The sequence below is a fragment of the Falco punctatus genome, assembly GCF_963210335.1.
Source record: "Falco punctatus genome assembly, chromosome: 3".
NCBI classification, from domain to species: domain Eukaryota; kingdom Metazoa; phylum Chordata; class Aves; order Falconiformes; family Falconidae; genus Falco; species Falco punctatus.
Window position 1 is genome coordinate 104,486,422 of NC_137582.1, and position 14,001 is coordinate 104,500,422.

The window sequence follows — 14,001 nt, forward strand, 5'->3', positions numbered from 1 at the left end:
TTCCTCCCTTTAGCTTCATTTACATACAGCCTAGATTTCAAATACCTCAGAGTTTAGGCAGGTCAACAGGATCCCAAAGAAGGGTGGAGCAAAGCAAAATCAAAAAAGATTCAGGAAAGGACACACTGAAAGGAATGTCCTGACAATATGCTACACCATCCCTAGGAGGACCTCGCTCAGAGCGGGCAGACTCCTGGAGTAGAAGAAACAAGGAGGAAGGCAGCATCTCTCAGCCTGGTAGCCACGTGGCCAACTACTAGCTAACACACTCTCTAATATACTGTTTTCTAGCTGTGCTACAGTTTACTCCCTAAGAGAAGAGGGGGGTCTCCATCATCACCTTTGTCACTCCATCTCATCACTAAGGTAGAATCCTGACATTTAACTCAACTGCTCCACAGGCACTATGAGCCACCCAGAGTCGCTGCAGCCTTTCTAGGTGTCAAATGTGCTCAGCATTTTCTCAGCAGGCTGGATTGCTTCAGCTGCAGACAGAAGAATATACCACCATCTCTGCTGAGAAGCCAGTGAAGCACCCAAGATGCCTGATCGCTGTTCTTATGGCTCACAACTTTAATGATTATATAGCTCTGTCCCCACAAAGGCCCAGGAAAATGGAGAAAGGTTTGCCCCAGGATCCTAAACTACCAAATATTAGTCTGCTGACAGTTTGGTTCTACACTGCTGGAGACTGGTCTCTACAAACTAGAAGCAAACATGCTTAAAGAGTTGGCAGAATCATCCCTATCACTTTAGGCATGAACTGGCACCTACGTATCAGGAATGGGATGATGAAAACACAAGAAATTTCTCAGCAAAGGAGATGCCCCAGCAAAGCAAGGTGCTTTCATGCATGTGTGTTATAATAGAAGGGTACAATTTATGGACTGTGTTTTCCATGAGGCTCTTGGCTACACAGTCTTGCCAGCTATAGCATCAGAGCCCTGCCAAGTTCAGTTGTTTGTGAACATCTGCCCAACCCCACACACTGTTTCCATATCTTGTCGTCCCTCCCCCCTCTGCCACCCGCTCAACCCCAGCAGCTGGAGTCTGACAGTCTTTCCAGGAAGCCCAAATCGAAGTAGCAGACTCACCACAGACTCCCTGCTGGCCACGCCGAAGGTAGCTTTCTGACGCCTGCTGGCGATGTAGGCAGAATTTTCCTGCAGTTTCTCCAGGAGCTGCCGGATGGGCTTGCAGTAGTTGGCAACTTTGCATTCCTTCAGGAAAGATTTTAACTGGAAGAAGGAAAAGGAGAGGAAGAATGAAAGCAACGTAATAGTTTCCATAAACAGATCCCATCAGCAAAAAAACAATTCCCACCCCCAGTGACAGACAGCATGGGGTGCCTTTTCCCTTCCATGCATACCATACTCCAATGCATCACCCATACTCAGCCCTGGGTGTCCTGACACCCTGGGCTGAGAGGATGCAAAGCGTTGCAGTGACAGGTCAGATGTTTGTATGCAATCCAGCACAGAGGCCTTGCTCAAAACCAGCTCTTCGCACCCTTTAACGCTACTTCTTTCCGAAAAAAACGTATTGATGGAGTTCAAGCAGCCAGCAGGAAAAAAACCTATGCTCTCTGGGGCCTCAGCTGCTAGCTGCTGTTGGTAGTTTCCTGCTCAGCCAGACAGTAAGAGGGACTGTGGACCAGATGCACAGAGAACAGGAACAGGGGATACCTGTGCATGCTAGTTGGCCAAAAGCACAGAGAAGAGGAGATTAGAATGGGGGAAGGTGTCTGTGTGTTAAAGACTATATTAACACCAGTCTATATTGGAATGGGAATATCAAATAGGCTGTGGATGAGACTCACGGCTAGGATTGAAGGCAGAGTTTGAGGAGAGACTTAAAATCGGGGTGGAAGTGTCTGTGGACTGGAGTCAGCATCTTTGGCATAGCTCAGTGGGAAAACTTGGTGCTGGTACAGCAACAGGGCTGTGGGTCAGGACAAATGGCCATCTGCAGTCTCACATGGGGTGAAGTTTACTTAATGTCTGACTTTACCAACCTAGCTCCAACTGGCACCACTCATTTTTCAAGAGTGCAAACCCACACAGCCACCACACAAAAATTTACAAAATAACCCTCTCCGTGGGCCACTTGTGCAGCATGTGCCTAGAGAATTCTTTCCTTTAGACCCAAGGCCTTATGTGTAACCCTCAGAACAAGGGCCAGTCTGCACAGAAACTACAAACCCTACTGCTGTCTGAAAGGGCAAGGACCATCCTACTCGCAGAGAATCTGTTCCTGCCCTCCCTCTGAACCTAAAGCACACTTCACTACTCTCAGACAATGAGGCTTCATTGCAAACGCGGTACGTTCTTGTGTTGTTTTCTTTTTATATCTCAGTAGCCTTATCCACAAGCAAATGTCTTTTCTCCCTGCCAAAGAAGATTTTCCTTTTCCCTCCCGATAAAAACTGTCCTCCGACACCACAGCACTGTTCTAACACCTCCAAACTAAAAGCTGAGGCAGCAGTGGATGCTCTTGATGACAGAAAGAGAGATGGGGGTGTCCAGATTGACTCATGGCTTGAATTCCAGTTTACTACACTATCTGCTAACACTTTTCACCAGCTCCAGTACAAGCCTCTGGAGTGCTGTCCAAATTCTGCAGGCCAAGCTCTTTACTCAGGCCATGTATATGTACACACCAACGCTACACAGACACTCGATTCAGAGAAAGAGATCCAACAAGGCAAAAAAGAATGGTTAACCACAATGGAACCTCCATCTCAGCTGGGACCTGCAGATGCTATCACAGTAGAGATAAAGGGTTTCCAGTCAGCAAATACAGTACTGCCTTCTCTGCTTATGGCTTCAAATGTTCTGCCTCAAAAGACACAGTTGGGGGAAGGAAAAAGATGTCTCCCTCCTGTCAAGCCTACATGTTGGCTTGATCTTACATGCCAAGAGGATAGGTATTAAATGTTAATCAAGAGGTGACAGCCAGTTACACCTAGGCCCTCTCTTGTGAGGACACTGCTCTCCTGATGGGCATATTGTTGCAGGATCTGCTGTCTGCTACACACATGGAGAATTACCTAGCAGCAGAGGCTTCTCTTGTCCCTTTATCCCCAGCACACACCCACCTGCCATCATACATTGACCTCAGAAAAATGGGAGTTAAAATGAACACCTTCCCCCATTTCCAGAAAGCATACAGCCAATCAAACAAGTACAAAGAAACCTTTAGCAAAACTATACTTCTGCTGGTGAAGCCTGTCTCTACCCTCACCCCGCTCTTTCTAAAATATTTATTTTTTTATAGGTGCTGCATATTTATCTCCGCCGAGAGATGCATTTGTCATTCGATTTATCTCACTTGATCCCCACAGCTGCAGCCCCAGATCCATTTCATCCGCTGCCACATACATTATCATTTTTCTTTTGTTGCAGAAGTGTCACCAGAAATCCTGCAAAATCTCAGGCTCTATCTGTGCAGTTTGGTGTTGTGTGTTTGCTCTCACAGCCGTATGCGTAATATCTTCTTTCCCCCTCCTCTCTCCTACCCCTGCAATCCCTCACAGTCCCACCACTATCTGCCACAGATATTAACGAAACGTAATGAGATCTCACTCCTGTGTTACGAGGCAGGGAACACAACCAAGAAGGTAAAAGGAGATAGAGGAGAGAGAGAGAGAGAGAGAGAGAGAGAGAAAGGGACACTGTATATGCCTTTTTCCACTCTGCCAAATACAACAATCATCTCTTTCCAGAATAAAAGCAATCAGAACACACGCATGTATGTGTGTACGCGTATATGTCATTAACATCTCACATCAGTTCCTAGCTAAGCAGCTCTGTGATTAGCGGGATTGATTCTGTCGAACTGCCAGCCTTAAACACCCATGGTTTAGACCAGCAGAGACCACAGCAAAACCCAACTCCTCTTACTGTAAATGACGCAGGGAACTATAAATGATCTGAAGCAGCTGGGTATGTGTGTTGCAGGGAACACAAATCAAGCCAAATCCCCCACTCACAAAAAGCAGAGGGAATATTCAACTCAGGACAGAGAACAAGCAGCAGTAGGAGTGGCTGCTGGCAAGGCAAATGGCACCTCCTGCCCTTCTATCTAGCTGCAAGTCATCCTAGATCATGCCGTCCCCTGCCTCCACCCAGAAGTACCTACCTCTTATCGACGCCTGCCGTTCTGCCCTTTAACCTGCCACCTCTGCTCTGTGATACCTCTGTCAGGGCTTTAAAGGAGGGAAGAGGCAGTCTCTTCCAAGTATCCACACAGGCTCTGCACTCTGAGCTCCTTACCAGCCTATGGACACAGCGACCACCATGAGGTCACCCCAGAGGCTGGGCAGAACAGAAGACTGCGAACTGTCTCCTGGCCCTACTGGCTCTCCCTCCCTTTGACCTGCCGGGGGGTGCTTCCTGCCTTCCAGGCAAGGAGGGTTTAGAGTTCAGTTTGAAGGCAGTTCACCCTAGCTTCTCCCAAAGCCGCTGACCAGAAGATGAGGAATGTAACCCTCGCCAGCTGGAACACAGCCCCTGCGACACGGCACTGGGAGAAGCGTGAGCTCATCGGGGAGGAAGAATCGGGACAGATGGATTTTTGCAGTTAACTGGAACCATTCCAGGAGCAAAGCCTCCCCCCTCCACACTTTCCCGAAGACTGTGAGATTTTGGGAAGCTAACCTCAGCACCCCAGCCCAGCAGACGACGCCACAAGGCTGTGGTTAGTGGCAGCCAAATAGGAATCTGATAGCATTAATTCTCTGCAGAAATACAGGCTGGTCCCAGGGTGTGTTTGGGAGCCACAGGGCGCTTGGTGCCAGAGGGCCGTCAGCCGTTTTTCATTCCAGCTAGAACATCGGCTCCGACAGCTTCAACGCTCTCAACAGCTGCTGGCTGAGAGGAAAGGGCCTTGTTCTCTGCCAATAAGTGAGAAGCACGCAAAGCGAGAGCAAGCACAGGAGTTGCTCTCCTAGCACAGAGAGTGCCTGTCAGCTCACATTAGCCAAAGCAACCTACTGCCAGCTAGGCAATGGCCTGTGCCAGGCTGCAGGGACCCAGCCAAGAGTCATGCACCTGACAGATGCCAGCCTATTACATACAGCAGAAACAAGGAGATCTGCCTCCCAAGCAGTCTGTGCGTCCCAGCTGAGACATTGCTCCCACGTCAACACCAGAGGCACACCAGAGGCATCGTAGCCACAAGGCATGCAGACACCAGGTCTCACGGCAGACAGCAAAGTAGAGGTTCATGTCCCCATGGAGGATACAACATTAGTCCTCTGCCAATCTTGGATGACACCTGCCATGTGAGTTAAAAATAGACAGGACTAGGAGGAAGGGAGGGAACAAGTTCCAGCATGTTGGTACTGAGCAATCTTACTGTTCAAAGCAGAGAGGTCACTATTCATGCAAAACCAAAGGCACCCAGCTAGCGAGGTATTAAGGAAGTATTATGCACAATATCCCCAGGTGCACAGGGCTATTAGGAAGTTTTATTGCGGACAACAGAGTATGTAAACATGAAGTAGCTAGGAAGAACACCCTACACTGTGGAACGCCAAAGGAGAGTCAAAGGAGACTTACTCCGCAGCACTGCTGTCAGGTGCAGCAAGGAGGAGGGATGGAGATAAGCACTGTACCGTTTAGCACGGAGGGACTCCGGGAGAAGTGCCCCAGCTGGCGGAGATGCGCGAAGGGAGGGAAGGTTGCCACCTTGTGGAGAGCACGTGAGGGAGGCCGCGAGGCAAGGCGAAACGTGAGCTCACAGAGCACAGGTACCGCTCTGAGACGATACACCAGTCTGGACAACTCGACCTCACCTCCATTCGCTAGTCAAAACCACGTCTCTACAGCAGTTACGCAGCCCTCTTTTCCACTTCGGCTCCCAAGACAGCGGCTAATCCCACAGGCACTTTCAATCACCTTCAGCCTCCCACTTAGATACAATGCCTCTCTTCCTCCCCATGAATTCCCCAAAATGCAAAGAAAAACTACAATTAAGAAGAAGTAAACAGCTCTCCCCTCACATTATGAGGGTTATCTTGACTACTTTAACTAGCAGCTTCAACACCTTTATCGTGCTCTGTGCACATTCATAGCGTGACAAAGAAGTGTTTAACGCCTTACCTGAATGACAGTGGGGAGAACCAGCTCTGGGAATCCAATGCTGTAGGCTTGGCAATGGAAATACTCAAGCATCAGGTCATAAAGCTGTTCAATTAGTCCATCCTGGGCAGGGGAAGCAGAAATAGAGATATCAGATAGGAACTAAACCCTGCAGCACCCAGGCTGGGAAACCAGTCTTCAGTCTTATGGGACAGGAACTCGAAGGAAATCCCTAGGGCAGCTATTGTTTACGGAGAAGCTGTGCACTGTCGGCCACTGAGGTTCCACTTACTCGGAAGGCCTTCTCCTGCAGGTTGGCACTGGAAAGCTTCAAGATCACTGCGAAGTTTATAGGCTTAGCGCTTATACGCCCCGGCTTCTTGTTGAAATCCACTTGTTGGAAAATCTACAACAGAAAAAACTGAGCGTAAAGACGATCACACCATAAAACAAAATAGATCCCAAACGACTCAGCTAAGATCACACAGTTGGTGGCAGTGCTGAGAAAACAATCCAGAAATCCTGATTCCTCCTTGCCTGTTCTGGTTACCGTCCCACAGCTTTCCTAAATACTCTAGCTAAGGATAGTTAGGGAGCAAACACCAACCACACTTGAAGTTTTAGAGACCTGAGTGCAAAAGGTTCCACAGAAGTGTGAGGTAAAAGGAAACCAACACAACCAACAGCACAAGAAACTAGAGGTTTGTTCCTCAGACCCATGCTTCTAATGGTCAGAAGGATACTACTCCAAAGCTTGATTGTATTTTGGAGCTGTCCCTTAAGGTGAGAAGCTTTACAACTGCAAGACTAAATGTTGCTTACACCAAATCCATTACTCTTATTGTCACTGAAATGATTGTCCCAGGAAGCAGAGAGACCAATAAGCCCTTTTCACAAAACACCCCTTGCCAAGCAAGGTTTCTATTCTAGCACATTTCCCATTGGCATTCCTTGTAACTATTATAACTGAACGGCCTTTGAAAAAGTGTGTATTATTCTCCATGGACACATTTCATTTTATAGCAAGGAACATGGAGGAAAACCGGTCCCTTCCCAAAGTTTGAGAGCAGACCATGCACACTACTCATCAAAATGATGAGGACACACAAGCTCTAGGGTACAATTGGATGCCCAGTAGACTAGTATGTAACATCAAAGGGCAGACCTGCACCTTTGCTTTTGTGTTTTTCCAGAGCTTGTTTAATGATAATGGCTGGGGAGAGAAGTATTTCTGAAAGGGAAGGCATGAAGCTTACACAGTAGAAAGAAAAAGGAAAGTAAGTTCACATGTGTGTGTATGACCGGCTCTCCAGGGTGGCATCTCAAGTTTGGTTTTAGTTAAGAGCCATTATTGCCTTAAAACGTAACAAACTAATCAGGACCAAGAACTATGAAAGCCTTTTCCTCACTCCCTTCTTTTTGGGAGGAGTTTCCCAACTTCACTAGGGAAGGGTAACATGAATCAACAAGCTTCCATTCTCCACTTCCCCCCAAGGCTACATTTGGTGCACAGGAAACCTATCTTCAGCCGACATCAGCTAGAGCCAGAATCTGTCTTGGTCCTTACTGCTCTGGGCAGACATCGGGGCACACTGTCACAGCAAGCCTGTGCACTGTGCTGCTTTTCCTCTGAAGCTGTGATACTGAAAGGAGCAAAAGGTTTTTAAAATGATCAGCATTTCAAATATGCCCTTTCCCAGCCTGATCGGGGCAGATCTCAGGAGAAAGATGGCAATAACTGTAAAACGCATCTGAACCGGGACAGTCCCTGAGACCCCCATCAGGGGATAACAAGTGGCAATCAAGGGAGATGTTCACCAGCACTAGGATCTCGTTTTAAAAAAAAAAATCTACAAGAGCCAACAATTGGTAATAATTTGCATATCTGATGACAACCACTGATGGGGGCTGATGAGGAGCATATCCTGCCCACCCATACTTTTGAGCATCTCAAAAGCAGCCTGCAGTTCCTCTCCCTATCCCCAGTGCTTTTAAACAGCACTCCTGAGTGGGAAACAATTTCTATTCCCCTCTATGCAGCAGCAACACATTCATGATCAGACCCCAACCAGCCCAACATGGGGATGCAGCACGCTGATTGCTCAGAGGGTGCAGTGAGAAGGAAAGGGAGGGTGTTCAGGTCACATAGATGCCCCCAGGCCAGAAAAGCATAGAGACGACTATTGATTTTTTACATTTTATTTGTCAATCCAGGTTATTTGGAAGGGAGGGACAAGCGTGGTGGCTTGTGAAAACAAAGAACCCTAGCCTAGGGAATCGATGCTATAAACCTCGTTATGCGCGGTTATTTCTTTGGCCAAAACAGTAGTATTGATCCCTGAGGTCAGACACATTAAAGCAAAAGGCATCAGGCTCTGTGGGATCCTAACGTGCCGCTAGGCAAGCAGGGAAATGCAACCAGAGGTTCTGAAAGTCTCCCAGGAGGTGCTAGTGAGTTGGTCTGGACATGTGGGAAGGGGGGAAAATGTGGTTCCCATCTCAAGACTGTGCAGAATAGATCAGCTAACAGCTAGACTGAAGAAGAGGATGACTGATGTCTGGGAATCCTGTGGCAGGGTAGAAAGACAATAATGAAGGACTAGAGGGCCAGAAAATATCAGAAACCAACAATCTGGCTTAAGTGATAACCACTAGCAGACAGAGGAAAGGATGGGTCAACACAGGCAGGAAGGAGAAAGGAGATTTTTGGAAATCTCAAGCTCACAGACGACTTCCACGTGGCTAGTCAGAAGGGTGCTCAGATATACAGTTTGTACTGCCAGAGCGCAAACCAGAGAGCCAGCTCTGCACCCAGAACTTTCCCACTGTATCGCCCCAGTCACCCCCCCAATTCCTTTCTCAGGCTCTAGCAAAAGTCTCCTGGCAACTGCTTTGATCACCCCAAAGCTGGCTGCCCCAGGCCAGCTCGCAGCAGGGATACATACAGCGCTTTGCTGGGCCTGCCTGCAGGTCTGTCAGTCACCCTCCCACTTAGCTGAGGGAGGGAAGGGCTAAGAGAGTCTAGTTAAGCCGCTCAGGCAGTCTGATTACTGTCAAGTTCAGACAAGCTGTCCAACTTTCTGCAGAGGCTGGCTTGAAGCACTTGGTCACAAAACTGTTAAGGTCAGAAGGGACCTCTAGAAGTCATCTAGGAGGGTCAACTAGCACAGGTTGCTCAGGGCCATGTCCAGTCAGATTTTGAGTATCTCCAAGGACAGACACTCCATTATTTATCTAGGCAACCTGCTCCAGCCTCACTATATAAAACTGTTAGGATTTTTTTGTGTGTGTGTTTTTGTTTGGGGTTGTTTTGTTTTTTTTTTCATTCAATGCTTAAGTGAGACCTTCTGTATTTCTTTTCCTGTGTATTGCCTAACTGCCATTGAGAAAAAAAATCTGGCTTCAACTTCTTTACTCACAGAATGACTGAAGTTGAAACCTCTGGAGGTCATCTTGTCCAACCCAGACAACAGGGCCACCTAAAGCCAGGTGCCCAGGACCATGTCCAGATTGCTTTTGAGTATCTTCAAGAATGGAGACTCCACAATCTTTCTGGGTAAACCATGCCAGTGCTCAGTGACACTCACAGTTTAAAAAAAAAAAAAAACAACCAACAAAAAAAACAAGTGTTTCCTGATGTCCAGACAGACCCTCCTATGTGTGTTTGTGCCCACAGCATCCTGTCCTGTCACTGGACACCATTTAAAACTGCCTGGCTCTGTCTTCTGTGCACGCTCCTTTCAGGTATATTATACACATTAATAAGAACCTGAACCTTCTCTTCTTGAGGTTAAACAGTCCCAGCTCTCACTGCCTCTCCTCACATGACAGATGCTCTAATCCCTTCATCTCGATGGCTCTTCACTAGACTCGCTCCAGTACATCCATGTCTCTCTTGCCCTACAGAGCCCTGAATTAGACAAAGCACTCCAGCTGTTGTCTCACTAGTGCTCAGCAGCAGGGAAAGACCGTAGTCAAACTGCTGGCAAAGCTCTGTCCAACGCAGCCCAGCATGCCATTGGCCTTCTTGACTACAACGCCACATCCCTGGCCCTTAGTCAACTTGTTGTCCATGTCCTTTTCTGCAAAGCTGCTTTCCTGACAGTCAGCCCCCAGGATGTCGTGGGGTTACTCTTCCACAGGTGCAGGATGTTGCACTTCACTCTATTGAGCTACAGAAGGTTTCCACCCTCCTGTTTCTCCAACCTGTCAAGGTCCCTCTGAACTGCAGAACACTTATCTGGTGTATCAACAGCTCCTCTCAGCTTCATACCATCTGCAAGCTTGCTGATGGTGCCACTCTACCCCGCTATTCAAACCATTAATGAATATGATAACCAGTATCAGCCTCAATATTGATCCCGAGGGTGCATCATTAGTGGCTAGCCTCTAGCTAGATTTCATGCCACTGATCGCAGCACGAGCCTGGAAGTTCAGCCAGCTGTCAATATACCTCACAGTCTGCTTATCTAGTCTGCAATTCATCAACCTGTCTGTGAGGAAGTTATGGGAGTTGGTATCCAAGACCTTGATAAAGAGAAGATAAACAACATCCACTGCTCTCCCCTCATCCACGGAGCCAATCACCTCACCGTAGAAGTCTATTAGATTGGTCAGGCATGATTTCACTCAAACAACCCCTGGTACCTGCAGGGCTGTGATCCAGAATTTAAGAGCTGCAATATTGCGGTGGAGGGAAGAGAATGAGGAAAAGGAAAGAATACACTTTCAGTTGGTGCAGTGGTTCAGCTTAGTCTGTCTAAAATTCCAGCTTTTCCTCTCTGTGCAAAGGAGGTAAAGAGTCCATGTCTTGTAGAAAACTAATTTCAGATCTGTGCTTAAACATATGACAACGTCCAGCATTACCAATTCTCCAACTACAATCTTGGCATCAGCCAATTTCCTCCAACTGCTGCCAGTTCCCACATATGTTGCACTCCAAGCCCCTGGGGACTTTCTCTGAAGCAAGCTACACACCTAGAACAAGACTCAAGCCATTTAAGTGTCAAAGTGAAAAACTCATGCCCTCCTAAGCATCAGGGTTAACCTGCTCTCCCATCCCTCCATAGATGAAGCCAATTTTAAATTGGCATGCGAAGTCTGCCTGTGGGAAGACTTCCACCTTGTTTATCCACACCTGCCTTCCAGCAGATAAGCCACCAATTTTCCTGCTGCAGAAACTAGTGTCAGTCACACAATAATTGAAGTGATAAAAAAAAAAAAAAAAAAAAAAAAAAAAAAAGCCTGGGATCTCCCAGGACCTTCAAGGGGAATAACACCACAAAAATAAAAGCCTGTCTGCTTCACACTCTCTCCCAAACTGCCACCTCCTATCCAAGACTTAATTTTAGCAAGCTTCACCCTGGAAAGCAGAGAGGAGAGCACTGGATGCCCATGCTGGAGAGCATCAGCCCTTGTCAAGAAGCATCAGGCAGCCAGCTCTCATTTCTATTGGTAGGGGCTTGGGGAATTCCTGTGACTATGGGAATTGCACAAACATTCAATCTGGCATCTCTTGAAAGCACAGCAGTGACAGGGCTGAGACAAGAGATAGCAAGGGTTAGGTTTCCTTGATGGAGAGACGGCAGGGAAACAGAGTTACAGAACCTTCTTACACAAGAAACTTCACAGAATCTGCACTCTAAGGCCATGCAGCGCACTCTCCATAAAGTGCACAAAACACAGGGTCACAAACTCCACAGCCATTATTTTACTGCACTTGGATTCAGTTACAACAGTGACAAACAAGCGCAGCCTTTCCTCCTTCCTGCCAAATGGAGCGTACCTTACGCTGGGAAGGCTTCGATCCAGGCCTCAGATCTCAGTCATGCCCCTCAAGTCTACCCCTGCATAGTACCAACACACTGATCAGATCCCTCAATCACATGATGGTTTGGAGAGTGGGCTTAAAATGGATTTTTGTTTCATGATGACTAAGCCACAACCGAATTTCTGAGCTCATAGAAACAGGCTCATAGTTAAAGCACTATGGCTGGGCATTAGAATGCAGATTTTCCTCCCAGCATCACCACAGCCACCTTGGGACTTCGGGCAGGTCACTTCCCCTATGTGTGCTAAAGATTCCTACCAGCTTATCTGCACAGCTGGAATACATCTGCCTAGAGACGGTTTGTGGAGACACTATGTGTTATAAGAGTGTTCAGATGCCTGTGTAACAGAGAGGAGGGGGGAGCCAGAAAGAGATGGAAGTACACAGGGAACAGCCCTGACCACTCTTGGGAACTCCACAGGGTATAGGAGGGATCCCTTGCAAGAGACAGGCAGGAAGAAGGGAAAGGCTGACAGCTGCAAGGAGATTTGGGAGTTTAATATCATGCCAGTCACATTGGGTTATAGAATTTAAAGCAAAATAGTTGTTTGAGTAATGTGGAAGAGTATGCAAGCAACATACATGCACACACTTACCCTGCCCCCACCTCTCCCTTGTCACCAACACCTGGACAAGCTAAGGAAAGTAGTGCCTCACAAACACACACAGCAGGATCGGATGTGGTCGGGGGCTGGTGGAAGCTCGGAGGAAGCTCAGTTTGCAGTGTAGTAACTTCTGGCTGGGGCCCGACACACCGATTAGAGCCGAGGTGTTGGGGCCAGAATGCAGAGAGAGGGAGGAAGGCCCTGAGGACAAAAAGGCTTGATCTCTCAGAGCACTAAGAAGTAAAAAGCGCCAAAACCATCCTCACCCCAAGCTCCACTACCCCAGAGTGGAAATGCCTCTATCACTAAATCTGGCTGGCAGAATTTAAAAAAAAAATATGCATGAACAAGGGGAAGGAAGCAGGCAAATAGCAAAGCCACACAGGTCAGGGCCAGGGAGCGGCAGCAGAGGCAGGAGATTTATACACATCACTGCCTTCCACAGCCTCAGAGGATGTGGCTTGCAAAGGACATTCACAGCAACACAAAACCACAAAAGCCTTTGCTTCAACAGAACTTGATTAGAAGTGAGCCCAGCTGGCTCAGGTCATTTATTGCAGAAGTCTCCCTCCCTCCTCTTCAGTGTCCAGCCTCATACTGACCTACTAGGGCTTCCGCATTCCTCATCCTGCCTCACTCACGTCTTCAGTGCAATTTGGCTGTTCCATTTCTGTACTACCTTCTCACCTTGCAAGAGCAAAGCTAGAAAGACCTATGTGGAGAGATGTCGGGTGTCTGAGATATAGGAAAGCTCGATGGTCTCTTAGCACCAGTATTTCACCAAACATACTGCATTTTGTCAGGCTGCATTCATGGAGATCTTCCTAAATAAATTCTTAATTCTTGAAAGGTTTTTTCCTTTCATTTCCCTTTATCTGCAGTTAGGAGAAACTCTTCCTTTTGCTAAGATATGAACACACCAGCAGGATCAACTAACACCACAGCCTGGGGAGTTACTGCAGTCAGCTGAGGCTCTGAATCTCTTCTTTGGCAAACCCTTTGCCTATTCCAGCTGCATTAGATAAACCACCTAGGTATGTATTTTTGCACACAGCTGATCTCAGATGCTCCCCAGCCATAGGCCAATAAAAGTTTAATCCTATTTGCTAACCAAACAGTACATTCTGGCTGATGTTCTCTGCCAGGAATTTTAGGAAGTAAGCGAACTAGGCAACCTTGGGATTTTAGTTAGTGAGTATAGTGAGTGTGTTTATAGGTAGATGGCATCAGCCTTAGCTAGGTCCGCAGGAACCAACTAACCTCCAGGATAAATGGCAACACTGGGATGAAGGTCCTGGTGTTCTCAGACAGCAATGTAAGTGCACGGACACAGTGCATGCGCAGAGGGTAGAAACGAGCTGTTGGAACCAGCCTAAAAAGGAAAAAAAGAAAGGATGTTAGGCTAAGCTTACACAGGAACTGTACCTGCAGCCTTCAGGAACACTTGAGAGGCTTTCCTACTCTACAAAAGAAAGACAGCTTT

At 47.5% G+C, this 14,001-nt stretch overlaps 1 protein-coding gene across 1 annotated transcript in view; it reads right to left on the reverse strand.

Moving 5' to 3' along the window:
- The window catches only part of NOC2L (NOC2 like nucleolar associated transcriptional repressor), a 52,725-nt gene that overhangs the window by 21,517 nt on the left and 17,207 nt on the right, over window positions 1-14,001 (reverse strand). Inside the window, exons 12-15 of the mRNA XM_080380050.1 lie at window positions 13,779-13,890; window positions 6,376-6,489; window positions 6,105-6,206; window positions 1,095-1,238 (exon numbers count right to left, since the gene is read on the reverse strand). Of these exons, the coding sequence (XP_080236176.1) occupies window positions 1,095-1,238; window positions 6,105-6,206; window positions 6,376-6,489; window positions 13,779-13,890 (472 nt within the window). The remainder of the gene's footprint in view (window positions 1-1,094; window positions 1,239-6,104; window positions 6,207-6,375; window positions 6,490-13,778; window positions 13,891-14,001) is intronic.